Source organism: Pinus tabuliformis, chromosome 7 (genome assembly GCF_031772625.1).
Source record: "Pinus tabuliformis cultivar Carrire ecotype Pingquan chromosome 7, CPIR1, whole genome shotgun sequence".
Lineage (NCBI taxonomy): Eukaryota > Viridiplantae > Streptophyta > Pinopsida > Pinales > Pinaceae > Pinus > Pinus tabuliformis.
Window position 1 is genome coordinate 976,803,736 of NC_142293.1, and position 21,659 is coordinate 976,825,394.

General features: G+C 36.0%; 3 protein-coding genes across 3 annotated transcripts; 1 reads left to right on the forward strand and 2 right to left on the reverse strand.

The window, feature by feature from the left end:
* Nucleotides 1–241: 241 nt before the first annotated feature.
* LOC149250876 (transcription factor bHLH149-like) lies at nt 242–1,185 on the reverse strand. Its single transcript, XM_089456493.1, has 2 exons — nt 989–1,185; nt 242–852 (listed from the first exon to the last, which is right to left on the reverse strand). Exon 2 carries the CDS (start codon nt 806–808, stop codon nt 452–454), a length of 357 nt encoding a protein of 118 aa, XP_089312619.1. The 5' UTR covers nt 809–852; nt 989–1,185; the 3' UTR covers nt 242–451.
* Nucleotides 1,186–1,228: 43 nt separating this feature from the next.
* On the forward strand, nt 1,229–9,644 carry LOC149250877 (nematode resistance protein-like HSPRO2). The gene is made up of 3 exons (XM_089453776.1): nt 1,229–1,336; nt 8,328–8,720; nt 9,012–9,644. The coding sequence occupies exons 1-3, from the start codon at nt 1,229–1,231 to the stop codon at nt 9,642–9,644; spliced, it is 1,134 nt and encodes a 377-aa protein (XP_089309902.1).
* A 7,971-nt stretch (nt 9,645–17,615) lies between these two features.
* Nucleotides 17,616–20,906, reverse strand: LOC149250878 (putative sulfate transporter 3.4). Its single transcript, XM_089453777.1, has 9 exons — nt 20,850–20,906; nt 20,544–20,657; nt 20,264–20,380; nt 20,028–20,154; nt 19,325–19,611; nt 19,040–19,230; nt 18,832–18,917; nt 18,592–18,712; nt 17,616–17,649 (listed from the first exon to the last, which is right to left on the reverse strand). Exons 1-9 carry the CDS (start codon nt 20,904–20,906, stop codon nt 17,616–17,618), a joined length of 1,134 nt encoding a protein of 377 aa, XP_089309903.1.
* Nucleotides 20,907–21,659: the final 753 nt, after the last annotated feature.

A 21,659-nucleotide genomic window follows, 5' to 3' on the forward strand; every position in this document is an offset into this window, starting at 1 on the left:
TTAGTGCCCCTGAAGCCTGCGAATTCTTGGTGAATTTTAACATCTATTTCCCTCCAAATAGAAGTCAAGTAATATCTTTTTAAATCTATTTGAAAGCCAGGCAAACAAGTTTGATTTAGGATATGAATAATATCTTATGCGTTCTCTGTAAAATTTTCAAGACATAATGGCAAGATGTGTAAATTTGTTTACCGTCGGTCACCATTGAAACTTACAAATGCAATTTGGATCAAGTTCGTCCTCGGTCTGATTCATATAGGTCTTTGTCTGCCGTGCTTGATCCATCTATAAGTCATGTTATATCTTTTGACAAAAACCAGTTGGATTTGCTTTAAACTTTCAATCTGGAAAATATCTTCTGTGATCTCTATATAATTTTCAATATCATAACTACTATTACAGAAGGGGAAGCTGATCCCTGCTTCTGTTGCGTGGTGGCTTCGTCCATACACTAGTAGAACTCGTGTAAAATTCTCCTGAGGGCCTCCATGGCGTGAACTTGCACTTCAAGATTCATTATGTAGTCCGCGGTCTCCTGAAGAAGGGTATCAAAACCCATGCTTCTGCCACCGGGAACGAGCCTCTGCAGAGTCCCAAGTTTCCTTTCAATGGAGCCATCGTCATGGCTATCTGTCTTTATATCAATATTGGCCAATCTTTGTCTCCTTGCCAGCGTTACGCTACGGCTTCGGCGGAGGGAGGATTTCTTCATCTTCAGCTTCGCCATCATCTTTTCTCTGCCCAAACGGTGATGGTTCAGAGCTCGACTCCACGCAGAACCCTTCTTCGCGGTTTGAGCCAAGCACATGTCGGCTACGCTAAAAAGACATGTGATGCAAACTACACTGAAAACTATGTGATGCAAAAGAAAACTATACAGTGTTAAAAAACTATTGTAGATAGCTACATCTATTTGAACAATATAGAGAAAACTATATATATTGAATCCATATCCAGAAAACTATGTATATTGAAACGATACTGAAACATTTTTTTCAGAAAGAGACCGAAACGTAGGGACCAAAACGCATTTTCAGAAAGAGACCAAAACGCAGGGACCAAAACGCCGAAAAAGAGAGCCCAGGAGTCGGGCGGAAACGAGAGCAGAGGGAGGAGGAGAAACCGATACACTCCCCGGCCAGGAGGGCCGAAGACGGAAAACCGAAGGGAAAGCTGATGGACGGGTTAAATAAGGGGTTCTCTCAAGCAGGGAGTGGCAGGCGTCGATATGCATGAAGCTGAGAGACGGGTGGATGATTTGAGCAACCTGGCAGACAAGGGCGATGGCGTTCCTGCATGGAAAAGGACGTGGAGGAGCGAGCAGCTGGCAAGGGAGGTGTTATGAAACCAGCTCACAAAAAGATAGAAAAGAGAGATCCACGCCTTAGAATTCAGCCTCTTCGAGGGGGCAACCTCCTTTACATTACATAAATGAACAATTCTTGGATGATACAAATGAAAATACCTCCTTTCTATATATAGGAGTCTAAGTGGTCCCAATACAATCAAAGCCTACATAACAATAATATTGTAGGGCACAACAATAACAATAGTGGGCTTCTATGTGGCACAATAGTAACAATATGGGCACTACATGGGTACATCAATATAAATAAGGGGTATAACTACAATAGTAATGGGGTAATCACTAGTATTATAGGGACCCAACATGCCCCTCTCCTTCAAAAAGTGTTGTCCTCAACGCTTGAGTAGTTCAGGATACTTCTGCATAAAATTCTCGTCCTCCCATGTGGAATCTTCAGCGGATAAGTTCTTCCACTTGATAAGGTACTCTGAAATTGATCGATTTCGTAGCTGTCGATTTCTTGTTTCTATAACTGCTTCCGGTTCCAATATAATTTTTCCTTCTTCGTCAAGTTCTGGCAATATTGTTTGAACTGGGAGCTTGTCGCCTATAACCTTCTTTAAGCATGAAACATGGAAAACTGGGTGCAATCGAGAAGCTGCAGGAAGCTCCAATTTGTATGCCATAGTACCAATCTTTTGCAACACCTTGTACGGACCATAATACTTTGGTGATAATTTATTATCCTTCTTAGCTTGCTTTAGGGACATTTACTTATATGGTTGTAGCCGTAGGAATACCCAATCACCTACATCAAAACTTCTTTCACTGCGATGCTGATCTGCCTGTTGTTTCATTCTATTCTGTGCCAACACAAGGTTATCCTTTAAGAGTTGGAGGACTTGTTGTTGATGTTCGATGTGATGTTCCACTGCCTGAACCTTAGAATTTTCTCTTAAATATGATGTGATGGATGGTGGTTGATACCCATAAAGTGCCATAAATGGGGTCATTTTTGTTGCTGTATGAAAGGAAGTGTTATACCACCATTCAGCTAGAGGCAACCATTTGACCCATTGTGTCTGTTTATCAGATACAAAGCAACGAAGGTATCCTTCCAAACATTTGTTTACTATCTCAGTTTGCCCATCAGATTGAGGATGATAAGATGAGCTATGAGCTAACTGAGTACCAAGACAAGAAAATAATTCTGTCCAAAAATTTCCAGTGAAAATGGGATCTCTGTCACTTACAATAATCTTTGGGTTTCCATGTAGCTTTTGAATTGTTTCCATAAATGCAGTAGAAACTGTACTGGCTTTAAATGGATGTGATAATGCACAAAAGTGTGCATACTTGGTAATTCTGTCAACTACCACCATGATGACACTCTTTCCCTCAGACTTGGGTAAACCTGTGATAAAATCCATTGATACCTCCTCCCAACGTTGGCTTGGAATGGGTAAAGGTTGTAATAGACCCGGTGTCTTAATTGTTTCAACTTTATTTTGCTGGCAAACCAAACATTCTGCCACAAACTTATGAATATCTGATTTAAGGCCATCCCAAAAAAATTCCTTCTTCACCCTGTGGTAAGTTTTTAAAAATCCTGAGTGCCCTCCTAAGGGAGAAGTGTGCAATTCCATAAGAATCTTTTGTTTTAGCTGGGAATTCTTACAGAGGTATAAGCGATCTTTGTACCATAACGAATCATTTTTCCAGCTAAATGTATCAGACGTACTGGAATCTTGTTGTAGCTTTCGAATAAGTGCCCATAATTCTTCGTCATTCTTCCATTCCTCCCTTGCTTCATTTATCCAATCTGGTTGGATGATAGAAATAGCGCACAACAATGCTTCAACATCCTCATCCTTCCTTGAGAGTGCATCTGCCACCACATTTTGCTTCCCCTTTTTGTAGATGATTTCAAAGTCATAACCCAACATCTTTGTGACCCACTTTTGTTGCTCTTCAGAGGATAATCTTTGTTCTAAAAAGTATTTAAGGCTATCATGATCTGTTTTTACCTTGAAGTGTCTTCCCATTAGGTAGGGTCGCCATTTCTTAAGTGCATGGAGTATTGCCAACATTTCCTTCTCATAAATAGCTTTTCTTAGAAACTTTCCCTTGATTGGACGACTTTCAAAGGCAATGGGTCTTTCATGTTGCATTAGAACAGCACCAATTCCATTTCCTGAAGCATCACATTCCACAGTAAAGGTTTTTGTGAAGTCCGGTGTAGCTAAGACCGACGCTTGGCACATTGCCTCTTTAAGATGTTCAAAGGCCTTTGTTGCTTCCAGAGTCCAAGAAAATGCATCTTTCTTCAATAATGTCGTTAGAGGTGCTGCTATTCTCCCATAATTCTTAACAAACTTGCGATAATACCCTGTCAACCCAAGAAATCCGCGCAAATGCTTTATGGATGTGGGAATTTTCCATTCCTTAATGGCTTTAATTTTGGTAGGGTCTACCTTAACTCCTTCATGAGATACAATATGACCCAAATATTCCACCTCCTGGACTCCAAAGAAACATTTGGATCTTTTGGCATATAATTGTTTCTCTTCCAATAGTTGTAGCACCCTGTCGACATGTTCAACATGATCCTTCCAAGACTTGCTGTAGATAAGTATATCATCAAAAAATACTAACACAAATTTTCTAAGGAATGGTTTGAAAATTGAATTCATCAAACCTTGAAATGTTGAAGGTGCATTGGTAAGGCCAAAAGGCATGACCAAAAATTCATAATGACCCTCATGAGTTCTAAATGCTGTTTTCAGAATGTCTTCAATCTTCATTCTGATTTGATGATATCCTGAACGAAGATCCAACTTGGTGAAGTAAATTGATCCATGCAATTCATCCAGTAATTCATCAATGACAGGAATGGGGAACTTATATTTAATAGTGAGCTTGTTGAGCTCCCTATAATCCGGACACATGCGCCATGATCTATCCTTCTTGTGCACCAATACTACTGGAGCAGAGAAATAACTTTGACTCGGTTGAATTATACCAGCCTCTAGCATTTCTGCAACCATACGTTCAATTTCACTTTTTTGGACATAGGGATATCTGTACGGCCTGATGTTTGGAGGAACACTTCCTGGAATCATATGAATAGCATGATCATGATCACGCATAGGTGGGAGACCTTTGGGAGTCTCAAATACCTTGGAATGATTGTCCAGGACTTTTTGGAGATCTGAAGAAATAGATGATTCTAATGTGGAAACATCTAGCGAACATAATTGTGCAATTACACCCCTTTGCTCCTTTTTTAGAAGCTTTGTCATACCATTAGAGCTGATTATCTTTCCTGGTTTCCCTGCAATACCCCTTAATTCAACTTCCTTTCCTTCCACAGAAAATTTCATGAAAAGTTCTTGAAAATTAAAAGCTATTGTACCCAAGGATTGTAGCCATTGGACTCCTAGTACAACATCAACACCTCCCATTGGAATGGAAAGCATTGGGCTAGTCAATACATATTCTCCCATGGATAGCTTGATATTATGGCACTTTCCAGAGCAATTTATTGTTCCTCCATTTGCAATCATCACTTGACACTCTGGTGCTGGATATAGGAAGCAATTTAATTCTTTTGCTACCCTACAATGAATAAAATTGTGGGTGCTTCCTGAATCAATCAACACTATCACCTTTTTCTTCTTGATTTGTCCTTCTATCTTGATGGTTTGAGGAGTGGTAATTCCCGCCAATGCATTACAAGATATGGTCGGATTTATTTGTTCTTCATATAGGCTTTGTTCCTGGAATATATCCTCTTCTTTTGACCTTTCTTGCTCCTTTTCTTCTTCCTCTTCACAATCTATGTAGAATAATTTCTTCTCAGCACACTTATGACCTTTTGTGTATTTGCTATCACAATTGTAACAAAGCCCTTTTGCTCTTTTTTCTTCCAATTGTTGCGGTGTCAACCTTGTAGGTTGTGGAAGACTATGGGCAACAACACTTCCATCTTTATAGTTGTGAATGGTATGCTTCCTAGTTGCCATAATTTTGCTTTCCATTTTTCTTGCTAACCTGAATGCCTTCTCTAATGAATCAGGTTCCCAAAGGCGCACATCATGTTGGATATTATCCTTTAAAGACCCTATGAACACATCAATCCTATGCTCCTCTGGAATATCTTTTATCCTTATGTTCAATTTTTGGAACTCCTCAATGTGCTCCATTATTGAACCCTTTTGTTTGAGATTCATCAATTGGCTAAAAAAAGTGTTGCTTTTTGTATCCTCATAATGTGCTATCAATTCTTCCGTAAAAATTGCTCAAGTGATAAATTGTTTACGAGAACAAAGCCATTGATACCATACAAACTGATTTGGTTCCAAATATAAAGTTGCCATACGTACCTTTTGTGTGTTTTGCACATTATTGAGATCGAAGAATTGCTCCATCTGTAATATCCATGTGGCGGGATCCTTGCCATCAAACTTCCTCACATCGATTTTTGGAACATGGTGAGTCTTCGATCCAACATTAGAGTCTATGGAATCATGATTAACATTTCTTTTATTCTCATCATGAGTTTCCTTTACTACCTTTTCACCATTAGTGACCCTTTCTTGTAGCAACTTCTTCAATTCATCCATCTTATCATCCATGCCATCAAATTTAGCGTCAATCTTAGCTTCCATGCCATCCATCTTAGCTTCCATTCCCTTTATCTTAGATTCCACGCCATTTACCTTAGATTCCACGCCACTTATCTTAGCTTCTGTTAGCTTTTGTGAGCATGACATTTGTTGCACTTGTTCTTGTAATTTTGATATATCATGTAGCATTTCTTCCTCTTCTTCATGAGTCATGCTAGAGCTTTCAGGTTCCTTACTAGGTGTTTGCATTTTCTTTCCTCGGGGCATCAGTTACCGATAATAAAGTTTTACTATGCCCTTTGAATTCCGTTAAACCAAGCTTACACAAAAATAAAAATAAAAACTACACACCTTTTTTCCACTTTATAGATGCCTGATATTGAATCTGATGTATCTCTGTAATTTCGGATCCTCCAATTCTGAAATTGCTACCTGTAGTAGCCTTCCGCGTCCTCTTTCCAATGCCACAAGTCTGAGCCAAATTGGATTCTCCAAGGAAGAGTTATGTGAAATCTCCCACAGTGACTTGCTTTTAGACTGGTTCAGTAGAGCGAACTTGTACGACGTGCCACGAGTCACTGTTTCAACCTTTGAATCTGAAACACACACACAAGAAGCTACAGTCCGTCCTCTTTCTGTACCTTTTTACGGAATTTTAATCCGATCCTCAGAGAGAGAGTTATGACGATTTTCCCCCGGTCACCTGTTTTGAATGTAATTCAGGAGTCTGCAAAAAGACCAACTTCCTCAGATAATATCTCCGAAAATATCGCGAGAAAAGCTCTGAAATTTGGACCCAAGGTTCAGCGCCAATTCTTCTCAAATGGGTTTTTTTTCGATTTCTGAAACGTCACAGAAAAAAAGTTATAGCGAAAATGCCACGATGACCTGTTTGGAGCAGCGAAACCCTAGAATCCAAAGCTCTGATACCAAATGTTATGAAACCAGCTCACAAAATGATAGAAAAGAGAGATCCACGCCTTAGAATTCAGCCTCTTCGAGGGGGCAACCTCCTTTACATTACATAAATGAACAATTCTTGGATGATACAAATGAAAATACCTCCTTTCTATATATAGGAGTCTAAGTGGTCCCAATACAATCAAAGCCTACATAACAATAATATTGTAGGGCACAACAATAACAATAGTGGGCTTCTATGTGGCACAATAGTAACAATATGGGCACTACATGGGTACATCAATATAAATAAGGGGTATAACTACAATAGTAATGGGGTAATCACTAGTATTATAGGGACCCAACAGGAGGCTTCCTGATTGGGCGCTGAGAGACGAGGCGATCACTGTATGGCCAAGGACGAGACGATCATCTCTGGTTGGCAGTTGCAAACAGATGGCTCCGCCATTTCCGCGCTGCGTGGACACTCCCCCATCGCTTTTGTTTCAGCACTCGGAGAACATATTTTCCAAACGATACTAAAACATATTAAAACGATAAAGAGAAAATTATCTGTATTGAAAAGATATACAGAAAACTATGTATATTGAAGCCCAAATATATATTGTGACCAAACTACAAAGAAGCCTTAACCAATTGTTGATTGGAGAGATCGATACCAGATCCTTAACCAATTTTCGGTCAGAGAGATCCATGCCTTTGGTATTGATAATAACAATCAAGAACTTCTATATAAAAGGGTTTTGATCAGAATTCGAATGTTCATGATACTGCTCAAATTCAGTTAAACAAAATGGCAAGAAACGCTTTAAATGATATTAATGTGTAAGACCATTAAATATCGGAGTCGATGGAAAATAGTATTTATATTAGAAAACAAACACTACATAAGATGTACAAAATGTCCATGGAAAATAGTATTTATATTAGAAAAGAAACCCTACAAAATGTCCAATAACTTGGTCTGGCAGTTCAAATATGTACACTTCAACATAATTTCGTCTGGCAGTCAAATATGTACACTTCAAGATTGAAGGACAACGAGAATGTACGAGTTTGAAGTAAATTTACTTTTTCGTTTCATAATAAAAAAATCCCAAAGTGAAACAGACCAACCACCGTATATTTAGCTTATATCTATTCACTTTGTTAACTGGAAAAATATATATTTATGTGTTGACATTATTTAACTCTTTTCATTATTTATGTGTTGAGTTTTTATCATCTACATAAAAAGTTGAGTTGCAACAAATAGATATGTTTTTTGTCCAGTACCGTATTATATATAGTTTTTTGATATATTATGGCTTTTAAAATATATCAAGGATTTAAGAACATTTTATTCTATTCCAGTTTTCAAAATTTTAGTGTTTAAAATGTATTTTAGTGTTTATTCTATTATTATGTTGTTCTTTTTAGATTATGGTATATGGAGAGCATTAGTGTCTTTACTCTCCTCGTTATGTTTGCAGGCAAAAAATATGTCCTGTAAAAAAATGGCATCCTATTTTGCCTTTGTTGAAGAATCCATAGAGCCCTCCCCCATGGAGTGTGCAGGTTACGAGCAGTATGTGCATCTCCTCGAGCTCAGTGCCATGTGGAAATTCAAGGAATGGCCTGGTTGGTCTAGAGAGGGGTTGGTAAAGGCTGCCTTACAGTCATTGGAGATTACTTTTCAGTTTGTTTCGTCTGTGCTCTGTGACACAAGGACTTACATTGACAAAGAGGAATGGAAGAGAAGGCTTGAATCCTTAACTAGTTCCCAGATTGAGTTGATTTCAATGATTTGTGAAAATGACAAGCAGGTTCCCACTCTTCAGTTGTCAGTAAGTAGTGGTGTTCTCTCATGGAAAGTTTTCCATGAGGTATGGCAGAGACCTGGTGCTTTACCTGTGGTTAGCAAAACAAGTGAAGAGAGCTTACTTCCTCATTTGGGTACATGGAAAAGCGCTAAAGCTATGGTTTCTAGAATATGGCTTGCCATTGAAGGCCATATGCAGAGGACTCCCTTCACTTTAGGTCTGGGGGAACCAAATATGTCAGGTAAGCCTCTTCTTGAATATGATAGAATCTGCAAGCCAAGATATTTGCACTCTTTAAAACAACATAAACAGTTCCATAATCTAGAAGATGCCAAACTTTGCAATGTCCTCCAGATCTTTGAGGCGTGGGTATTTGTAGGCCAAGAATTGTTGCAGAGAGTATATGAAAGAATAGACTCTGGGGATTTCATAGGAGCATCCACAGACTGTTGGATGGTTGAAAGGATGTGGAACATGCTCACAGAAATTGTGAATTTGCTTCTAGTGATGGACCCAGATGATTTCCTTTGCCTTAAACACCAGTTGGCAATTAGCAGCACTAGTACGCTTGCAGGCGCATATTGCCTTCGGTCTGCCCCCCTTAGAGACCTTACAAATGCATGCAAGGAACTAAGGCATCTGGTGCCCAAAGTCATCGGTGTTGAGGCTGATCCAAAGGGTGGACCAAGGCTCCAGGAGGCACTTATGCATTTGTTTCATTCACATGGACTGTGCTCACATAACACTTCAGGTGCTTACCATGTTGCAACAATACATGTTCTGTTGGCCTTCCAGGCAATAGAAGTCGCGGTGAAAAGGTTTTTCTTCTCATATCAGCAGCTGGTAGTAACAACCATGGGTAGCACTGAAATGAAGGGTCCATCATATCTAGGTGCTTGTGATGCCCTACGTCATATATATTTTGAACCACCTTATTTCCCTAGTGTGGATGGTGCAAAGACATTTTTGGGTTACTATTGGCACTAAAAGTTACAACTATGGTGGATGGTACACTGGAAGATCTACAGACAAATCAAGTGAAGTGTACAAGAGAAAGAATAGTGCCTTCAGTTTTTCAATGTATTACCCCAAATTCATACATACACTTTTTACATTGACAGTTTTGAGTACTATACATAGAATTATATTGGATATAGGATTAGACTCATTTTTGTTCATCCCCATCAGTAGGACCAATCAATAGAACAGTGGTAGAAATTTGGGATTTTTTTTTTTTTTCCCTCTCCAACATGGATAGGATACTAAGGATTCATAGTGTGCAATTCCTCCTTCGTTAAATAGTGTAAAAGATTGTCCAAAATTAAAAAGGTAATTATTAAAATTATTAAATTTTACGAGTTGTTTCTTTTTTTAATTGTTTAATTCTTTACCTAAATTTTATGATGAGTTTAATGATATTTATATAATTCATTATAAATTTTAACATGAAATGTAGTTTAATGTTGTTATTTTTATATGTTTTTTTAAGATTTTTTTATTCTGTGTGTGAAACTGAGATAATTATAATTTTAATTTGTTAAGTTTATTTAATGGAATGCATCATAATTTTTTTGATGCAATTTTTTTTTTTTTTTTTTTTTTTAATTTTATCAGATTTTTTGTTTTTTAAGATTTTTTAATTCACTGTGTGAAATTGAGATAATTATAATTTTAGATTATTGAATTTATTTAATGGAATGTATCATAAAAAATTTAATGTATTAAATATATATCATATTCAAGCTACATTCCTACCATAAATATCCACTCATTTCCAAAGTTTTGAGAAAAAATATTAGATAATGCAGTTCAGATTGACTAATAACATATAATTAGTATAGTTTTTTATCTCTACATTTATTTTACAAAGTACTCTGATACTTCTTCATACTCTACTTTAATTTTCTTGCACATGGCCTTGTGTTATTGCTTAAGATGTCATTTAATTTAACTGAATTTATGGTAAAGGTATAAATTTTGCCTTTAGTTCTTCAATACAAATTTGTTTTAATGAGATTGTAAATTTTAGTCAAATTATTTCTAGTATAGTATCATTTATAAAATATGTTGTTCTTTAATCATATAAGTTTAAATTTAGAACATTGATAATGCATATTGCTTATAATCATTCTCACTCTTAATATCTATAATTTGGCTTAACACTTATCATTTTCTTGCAGATTGACACACAGTTCGCTCGCTTGTGCAGAGCCTAACCCCACAGTTTACAAAGAACAAAAACAATCATTGTAATTTTTCTTTCATGGGTGACTGGCAACCTTTAGTGAATTGCCTTCACCTCTGCAATTGTTCCATATAGTTCAGATTGTTTTAATAATCAGTATTAGTAGGGCAATTACTTAGCATTTACTTTAAAATTTTTACATTTCACACATAGCTTAATAACGGGAAAAGTAAGTGGCCATAATCCACACATTTTTTCAATTTGTTTTGCTCTTTTACCGAAGTCAAATAGTTTAATTAGCAAAGGAGTAAGTGGCCCATAATTCACTCATATTTTTTACTAACCAAAGCATCTTTACTTCATTAGCATTGGGACTAGGAACTTGTGTTATTAAAGAAAGGGAGTAGCCCCTGCTTCCCTTGCGTCTTTTAGACGATCCTGGGCTTGCATCTGAAATCTTTCTGAAAGCACTAAGTTTTTCATCTCCCTTTTTAGGCTCACATAGTGTAATAGGAAGGAAGTAAGTGGCCCATCAACCACACATTATTTTATTTGCAGGTAAGGAACAAACATAATTTAGTGTAAGTAGACGAATTTGAAGTTCCTTTTATGTCTGACCCTTCTACATATCTATGTTGGTTACAAAGATAGCCAAGTGATTGTTGTGTAGTTTTTCCTAAGTCATTTCTTCACATGGGCTACCTTTCCTAAGTTATTTCTTATCTCTTGAGCATTTTCAACTTCTGACTTTGGAAACTCATTTAAAGATGTTTTTATCTCTCTCAAGTGTTACATAACCATTCCCAATCTATAAAGAATCTCGAAGATTCCTCTTCCAGAAGCTTCCAGGATTTGTTTTAACCATTTACCCTCATTAGTTTTTGCTTTTAGGAAAATTTCCCTTTAATTTGCTTTTGAGTGATTTTGATTTGATTGCCTTAGATTTGTTAAATTTTATTTTTGATAAATAGTTTTACATGCTTGATTAATATAGGAAAAATACAAAAATTCTTTTGGAAACAAAGTTTGCTTTGGTAGCATTTGTAGTCTTTTGAAGAAAAAGGAAATTTCGTGAATAATTAGTGGTCATGAGTTGCATGTTTTGAAAAGATAAAGAAAATTGTTTCTTTGATTGTCTTTGTTAAGAAAGTTGTTTTCTATAAAATTTGCATTCTTCCAACTCTCTTAGCTAGGAGATTCATTGAAAAAGAAAAGTAGTGTAAATCATCTTAGGTGCATATTTGTAGTGGTTGAGAGTCGAGTCTACACACCACCAGTTTCATCTCCACTACCTTTTGTCTTAAGAAAGCCATAAAATTAACGCTTAAAGTAAAATCAACTTAGTAACTTTTTATTTACTAGGGCTCTGAAACAACAATATAGATCAGGCTAGTGTCTTGGAGTAGGAGAGTAATAAACTCTCCAAGACAACAAAACCAAACAAATAGCTTATCTTGTGATAGATTAAATCCAGTTGTTTCATTTATACTCTGGGAAAGCTCCTCTTAAAGGAGAAGCACGAGCTCGTGTCCGAACCAGTGAGGGGATCAATCCTCCCTCGTTGGGAACGATGCCAGACATGCACGTATTACAAACAGTAAACCTCGGATTAACCATTGTCGAGGAGCCAGGGGTCACTTGTCGGTAAACCTTGGATTACTGTCAAGGAGCCGGCAAGGGGATTGAGCTTGATACTCTGCCCTTGCGTGCTGTCAGAGTGTAGACTGTTCCCCCAGGTGTACTTGTTGTTGTTGGTAACCTTAGTGACCATAATCTTTAGGATTCTACCGAGGTGACGGTGGAGGGAAGATCCCACTGTACCTGGAGCAAATGTCGGCTAGACTCACTTGGATTTTCCGGGGGGTTCACTTCACTCGAGACGGTTAAAGTGGAGGAACTTGTGCCGGTCTATTCATTAAGCAGGTTGCCGGGGTAACTATTCCACCCGCCACTTCTGTACTGAATCCGGCGATGTTGGGTTTCATCTCCAACTAGCGCTTTCGATCCGGAAGGCTACTGTTTGTGCTTGGTTTGATGCTCTAGATTCTTTAAGCGTGTGCTTCAAATTTGTTTGGTTCTTTAGAGACTTTAGGCAGTTTGCTTTGAGATTTTACTTTGTTTGCGTGTGCAGTAGTTAAAAGTCTTTAACTGTGGCGGAATTACCAAGACAGTCCTGTAGACTTCGGGGCCAGTCTCCTGAGATTGTTTCCGTGGCCGAATTGTTGAGGACATCCCGTAGAATTCGGGGTGAGGACACAAATTGCGTCTGGGGGGTAACCTCAAGGACAGTATATACCTGTGGTACAATACATTCCTCAAGGTCGACCCCAGCCTCAATATGTACCCCAAGGTCAACCCCAATATCAGAGCCTTGTTTTGTTCATTTGTTATTAACCTTGGAATTCCCTAGCATTGGTAATCTTCAAGCTTATTACTCTTGATATTGGGGGTTTGTTGGGGACAGGTTTTATGTCTCTCCCTTTCATCCCTATTTGAAGGGACCCATTAACGCACCATCTTATGTGTCAGTGTTATTGTTCGTTTACCCTTTCCCAATGTTGGCTTCTATCTATAAAGTTTTCATTCAATTAAATGCTAACATAAAAGGTACTTGGAAGGTAAAAGTAAGAAAAATTTTGACATAGTTTTCGAACTAAGGAAATATACTCCTTTATCATAACAGATGATGTAAGTTATTGTTAAGGAGTATAGTGCATTGTTTTGGTCCATGGTTAGGAATGATTTTAATATTAGTTAAAGGTTTAAGGTTAAATTTGTTATAATTATGATTAATATGTTGATTGTTAAGTAAATTTGATAACTTATTTATTTTATTTTTTTGGTATTTTATCTTAATATTGTGTATAAAGTGTAGCACATATTATATATTTGATTAAGGGTAAGTGAGGAGTTTTCGATTCTAGAAATATATTAGAGAAGTAGGACTTTCAAAAGACATTATATTTTAACTCTTTTCATTATTTAACTCTTTTGAAGTTCGGTTTTTGTGGATTCCTTTGTATTTCCCTGTGTATTGATGTTTGGCCACATACAATGCGACATTGCGATAGAATGGCGGACCCGATAGGTTTATAGATGTGGCTTTGTATCTTTTGAGTTCCGGCTTTGGTCTGTTGGTCGGATTTTCCATTGTTTTTAGTGTATTTCCATTTTAAACAAAGACGTGTAATTTCAGGGGATTTTCACCCATGCCCAAGATCTTTCCATTTGTTAACAACTGTCTATGTGCCTTAAGCATTTTGCAATGAGTGTTTAACGCTCGGCAGAGAGATGAAGGGACAAAGGTCAGGAGGAAGAGAGCCCGAAAAGGAAGGTGAACAGACAGGGCCAAGAGGCTTAAAAACCACTCTGTGGCAGACAAAAGGGGGCAAAAGAGGGAAGCAATTGCTTAGACAGAGAGAGAGCAAGAGAAAGCAGAAGACAGAGAGCAAGAGGGAGAGTCTGTGTACTCTTATAGACTTGAGGATTTCAAGTAAATCCCTGTTGTTTTGTCACTATTGTGTTGAGACTCGGTTTGAGCTCACACTTGTAATAATATGCTCTTGAATAAATAATATAGAGGTTGACACTGAAAGCTGGACTAGAAGACGTAGCCAGGAAGTCTAGTGAACCAAAGGTGATCAAATTCGACAACCAAAGTTCAGTCAAGCTATCAAATAATCTTGTTTTCCATAAAAACACAAAACATATTGATACTCAATTTCATTTTGTTAGAGAAAAGGTTCAGTCCAAAGATATTTTTATTGAATATTGTGACACTTGTGAAAAAACTATTGATATCTTCACCAAGCCTCTTGGGAAGACTAAATTTGAATTGTTTAGGGAGATGTTAGGTGTGCAAGTGAATCCTTTCTTCATTAAGGGGGGAGTTGAAAATTAATGTAGAAAGTTTGTTTCACGGTTGTGTGTGTCCTAGATTAGAGTTAGTTCCTATTTTCTAGGAGATGGTTTTTAATCTCCCTAAATCGAATGTAAACTTATATATTTTGAATTTAATGATTAATGAGATAGAGCATATTTCTTGGTCAATCACCAGGTGTAGCTTGCTCACTTATGAGTTGCTAGTTTCCAGTGTGTAAGTTTCATTCCAGTTTTGTCTTCTCATTTTTTAACATTTCTTCTATGCTTAATCTAGAGCGCACACATGTCTTTTTTAAAAATAAAAATAAAATACTTACTAAATAAAAGAATTGTCATAAAAAACAAAAATAAATATACATATTGGTTAGTTTTAATTAAAAGAAACTACGGTTAACATAGATTTGATATGTGATTTTAATAATAATATATTAAAGTATGTTAAAAAAAATATTTCGCTCTAAAACAAAAATAAAATATTTAAATGTTGATGTTAAATATGATTTTATAACAACTTTATATAAAGAAATAAAGAAATTAAAGAAGAACAAAAAAATTGTTAACAAAGAAGATTTATAATTATTTTACTTTTTAGAAATATTTTAATGTTGACTTTAATAAAATATTTGAAATATCTATGTTAACTAATATAATTTAATAGCAACTTCATATATAACAAGTGTTGCATGCAGCCGGTAGTCCCTGCCGGGGCCTGCCAGAAGGTCTACGTTGTAGATGGCATAACGGCCGAAATTTTTTCGAAATTATTTTTAAATACTGAAATCATAAGAGTAATTTTTTATTTTGTAATAAAAAAATGTCGGTGTAATTTTTTATTTTTTATTTGTTTTTAAATGAATTGTATTGGTCAGAGTACAAGATGTTGGTTGAAATTGTTTTCAAATTATTTTTGCAGATTTGTTTTTAAACGAATTATATTGGTGAGAGTACAATAATTTTTTTTTTATTTTTTAATAAACATGTCTTGTCTATTGTTGGCAAAGCAGTGGTGGTGAGCCAGATTAAATCCCTATAAATGACTATTAAGATATAAAATTAATAGATTACCTTAAATAGTAGTTGATTAATTCACACTAAAAAGACTCACCGTAAAAACCAATAAATCACTTTAAAATATTAATTATGGATTTATATATCAAAATTACTTATAACTTTAAAAATTAATAAATCCAAATTGTCCAAAACTTTTATTTAATATATATTTAATTTATCTATTATAGCCTTTATATTAATAAATAATTTAATCAACTCCTTTTACATAAAAATTTAAAGTTAAATCATTTTTAAAAACATTCGAATTTCTGTTTATTTTTAAAAATATGAAATCATGATTTTTACATCACAATTGTTATGAAATCCTATTGATTTTTAATTTGTCAAAAATATAAACTTTATTTTAATATAAATAGTACAGTACGAAGACTTGCGATAAATATATTGCATTTATTTGTCCGTGGTCCTGATCCTCAGCCCACTAAGTTTAATATCAAAATGGGCTCGTTGACCGAAAGTATCGTCCTAACAATTTGGACATCAGCGCTTGCATACATAGACAAGTTCGAAATAGGAAGACAAATCAATTATAGAAGAAACCCATCCCTGCCATTTTGACATTAACCATTTCTACAGTTTTAACATCAACATATCCGTTCTTGCTTCAACATTTCCATTACCATTAGGAGGGCATGGGATTTTCATGGAAATTGCCTCGTAAATTTGACTTCCTTCTCAATTTCACAGGAAAAAAACAAACTGCTTTCATTGAAAAACAAAGTTTACATATATAGATCGCATTATCCCCATAGCCCAGTGAAAACCAAAAAGAAAGAGCAGTAATCCGGAACATACCTTCCAGAAATCGCCAAAAATACATCATAACAAATGTTGCACATAGGCACAGATCCACAATGGGCCAGAAGAACTAAAAATTGCCCCATGCAATCTAAAATTGATCCACTATCCAATTAGGGACAAGGAAAAACTAAAACTACCAAAACAAAAAGGAACTACGATAAGCCTCCACATGATCTAGAGGCCCACGTCAGAAACCCAAAAATCAGAGGAAAAATAGAGCAAGTAAAGAAAAAAAAACCTAGAGCTAGAAGAGGAAAGTCCCAGATCCACGGACAGAGCCATCCACCTGAGAGTCAAAGTGGATCGAATCATGTTTGGAGAGAGCACCAGCACACAGATTCTGCTCCCAAAAAACATGCTCGAAGGTGATATTGGAGAAAGAGGCCATCAGATTTTGAGCATTCTGCAACCAATGTTGTAGGCAAGGCATTATAATGAATTTGTGGCTCAGAGCCCAATCTATAACTATTTTGGAGTCTCCCAGTGAGCCAGGAAGCGTCCCCCAAGAGCCAATACCTCTACCTTGAATTAGTGCCCGGCCCACCAAACCAGTAGAAGCAGTAGACAAGTGATGAACTGACCTTAATATACGCCCTCATCCGCACTTACCACGTAAATTTGACCTTGTTGCCATCGTGCATTGCAAAAAAACAACATTCGGTGTTGTTGCCATCGTGGAGTACTTGGTAGGTGCCACGTTGACTGCAATAGCTCGTCCCGTGGCACCTTTGCTCTTCTTCAATAACAAGTTCAAACCCCATCCCCATCGTCTTCCGTCAAAATCCATATAAATATCCAATTGCTTTTTCTTATGTAAATTCGAATTTTATTAAATGTTATTGCCTTAGAGCAATATAAAGAAATAAAATATAAATGCTTGTTGAAAGTGAATTTAAGTTTAATTCAGGAGTTGCATTATAAAGAAAAATCTGGAAGTCTGAATACGTCTTCACTAGCGGCATTTTAAAAAGAAGGAAAAAATTAAAAATCGGAGTGATCCTCTTTTAGACTTTCAAGTTTTATTCATGCCCTGCATTAGACTTGGTGCCTGACCTGCATTTTACAACAAATATTAAAAAATTCTAAAACTTTTTGCTGGGAAATTTACTTGATGAGCTGCATAATTTGTATAATTTATAAAAATATTTAGAAATCTGAATGTCAAACCTTCTTGTCTGAGCACTAGAATTTATAAAGAGCTGTCTTTTCAGGTGAATCTTTTCTGTAAATTAAACTTCATTAAAGAAAATTCAATCGTTGTTGCATTTTTAAGGAATACTTAGGATTCAAAACCCAACAAGACCCAGATGCGACATCTCTGTAAATCAAATCCTAAATTAAAAAAGTGCAGCTACACTACAGATTTAAAAATTGAAAACACTTAAAAACCCCTGAAATAAAATTGGAATAACAAGAACACCCACAAGGCACATTGCATACGAAACAAAGATATGCCGAGTTGAGAATGCGGGGAATGCAAGCTGTTAATCACCCACATAACTAAACCGAGAAAAAGGAAAAATCAAATATATATATATATAGGGAATAGATACTGTTAATCGCCCACATAACCAAATTGGATAACATTAATAAGATTTAATTTATAAAAACCCAAATTAAATCTGTTTCACTTTTTACAAAACCATGTGAAGGCATCTTTCAATTTATATATTTAAAAAATTGTATATGAAGGCATCTTTGAATTTATATATTTAAAAATTGTTGTTCCGTATTGAAAATATAAATTTTGAATTTGGGAAATCATTATTAAAGCTATTTATTTTTAAAATTATCGTTCCGTACGAAAGATTACTTTTGAAACGATAATTTCCAATTTTGGGAACCATGTTCAATTTATTTAAGTTATTTTTCCGTATTTAAAATTACTTTCTTAAAGAATATTTTTAATTTTAAATATATTAACCATAGATGTTTTACTTTAATAAACATCGGTCTTTACTTTTGAATATATAGTAATGTAAATGTTTGACAAACGATTTAAAATTTAAAATGGACATATTCACAGAAAAACTGCCTACCTGGAATCCTCTCTTCTCCAATGTTTTCTTGACCTCCACAACAATATTGACCCCTGTTGTGTCAATAGTTGTCACAGCTGCAAACAACAACAGAACATGTTGGATTATGTACCATATATCTGCCTCCATTAGAACTGAAATTTGTAGTCAGAATAACCATGAAAGGCGAGGGTGGATTAATGCCTGACTGTCTTACCAGTCATGTCCAATATGACATACTGCAGAGTATCTTCATTTTCACTCTCGATTCTGTCCTCCTCTTCACTTACCCACCTCATTATCCTGCACAGAATTTACACCCTCAGGCGCTGTCAAACTCAGTGTAATCAATGCAGGTTTACTGTTCTCAAGACTGGTACCATTAATGCTGACTCTTGGGAAACTATAAATCAACTCAGACCAACCTTTCTTTTAAGTAGGTCGAGTTGGCGAAGTAAATGGGGGCATCGATTCGAAGAATGAGAAATGCAGGGATTCTGGTGGCTTCACTGTATTGTTCTATGTTTCTGTTATAATTGGTTCCAGGAATTCTGCCCTGAAGGGAAGTGTGAGGCCTCGTCACATGCAGAAGTATTTTGAATACAGAGATGCCGACCTGAAAAAATGAATGAAACTAAAAATATTAAGAAGAGAAACAATTTAAAATTTCATGAATTGCCTGAAATAAAAGTCCGTTATGTTATGTTTACCGCAATAAGAAGACCCATCTGCACAGAGATGAAGATGACTCCCATGAAAGCACCCACACATGCGAGGAAGTCCATCTTATCAACTTTCCATATGAAATAAGTTGCAGGGAAGTCGATTAAACCCAGAACTGCAGCAATTATTATGGATGCCAATACAACTCCAGGCGTGTTGTAGAACAAAGGCGTTAGAAGCAGAAGGGTAACCATGACTGTTAAAGCCATCACTATATTTGATACTGCACTCTTGCAGCCAGCATTGTAATTTACTGCTGATCGAGAAAATGACCCTGCAACATATATTTCATGATGATGATTAAAGTCCCACTAAGATTAATAACTTAAAGATAGTAAAAGATTAGTTGAAATAATTGATCTAGAAAATGACTTGCAACATATATTCTATGACCCTGCAACATATATTCCATGATGATGATTAAAGTCCCACGAAGAGTAATAACTTAAAGATAGTAAAAGATTAGTTGAAATAATTGATCTAAAAAATGATTTTGCAACATATATTCTATGATGATGATGATTACAGTCCACTAAAATTAATATGGTGTATTGAATTTAAAGATAGTCAAATATTAATTGAAATAATTGAATTGAGCTTGATCGAGAAAACTACCCTGTAATATATATTTGATGATGATTAAAATCCACTAAAATCAATATAGTATATAGAAAGAATTGAGTGTGTAACCGGTTGTAACATAGCTGGAAGTGCAAGAGCCTGCCATGTTCATCAATCCAATGGCCATCATCTCCTTGTTTCCATCAACCTGATAATCTTTGATTGAAGCAAATGTTCTTCCCACTGCTATACCTTCCTGTTACATTATTATCACAACTATTCTCGTTAGGATGATTCAACAAGCATGGAATTGATTGAAATGATTCTCTGTATTTACCAAAACAGAAAGTGCTAATGATAAATACCGTGAGTGAGATGAGTCTGGTGACAAGCCCGGTTTTTATTGCCAATCCTAAGTAACTGCCATTAAAACGCAGCATGTTAAGGGAAGGTGGATTCAACCCTTTTTTCAAGTGACCAATCTGCAGGAAACAAAATAGTAAGTGTGAGTTACCAAATTCCAGAGTCCAATGGTCACAAAGATAAAATGTGCACAGAGAAGATGAAATCTGTGGGTGGGGTGAGGCAATGGCTGTGAAGAAAGCCACTTGTCATCATGGAGATCAGAGAATAATGTATTCTTACAATGCTAATGCCATGTTTATCAGCCTTAGTGGCGAAGACGAATACAGTAGCTATAATCACTGATGTCAAGGGAGCAGCAGCAGAAATCCAGAATAGCTTGGGATTCCTCTTGCTCTGCCATACAACAAAAATTAATGAAAAACTCGATCATTTCAGCACTTGCATGTTGCGTGATTCAAATTCAAAGTTTAACGATGTTATTAACAGGCAACGACTGGCTCAACTATTGCAGAGAACAATGGGCTAACATGAGCATGGAGGGGCAAGAGGAATGAGCATGTATTGTTTATTGCGTGGAACGAATACAGGACAGGAGATATAGGAGGTGACAAGTGGCCCGAAGAACATGCAGGTGGCCGGCATGCAGCTAGTGGAGACTTAAAAAATTTGCATAAAAGATTTCAAACGCTGTGATATAAATAAATTGCAAAAACTTTGATGTAAAGAAATTGGCAACTGTATATAAAATGATAGAACTTTGGATAAAATGGTATTGCTTCTTGCAAAATGAAGGCACGAAAAAATCACTGCTGCAGGGTGCCAGAAAACGTTTTATAAAACAAAGTTACCACAATATTTTTGTCTCGGGCCACGTGAAGGCCGCAATAAGAGGTACAATATTTTTCAAATGAAAACTTTGGTTAAAATTTCAGTGAATCACATTGTCAACATTAAACTTTGGTTAAAATATGTTTAAGCGGAAAAAAAATCGGTCAATAGATGAATTAATGCTGAGTCAACGATCAATCGATCGCTATAGTCCAGGCAGGGACTAATAAGAAAACATATTGTATTTAATGTTCATCATAAATAAAATATTTCAATGTCTACAATAAATAAAAATAATTTTATACCAACCTGATATAAACGAAGCAAAAATAAATAAATAATTGAAAGTAAAAGGGAATTAATTATTTCCTAATAAGAAGAATCGATGGTTTTTTCAATTCTCAATATAGAATTGACATATTACATTTAAATAATATTTCAAAGTGGACCACAAATAAAATAGTTTAACATGCACTCCCCGATGGGGGTGTCAGGCTACAAAACCATTCATCACGTGGCGAATGACAGTTGGCTCTTTGTTAAAGTGGGGGAGGGCAAACCATCAGC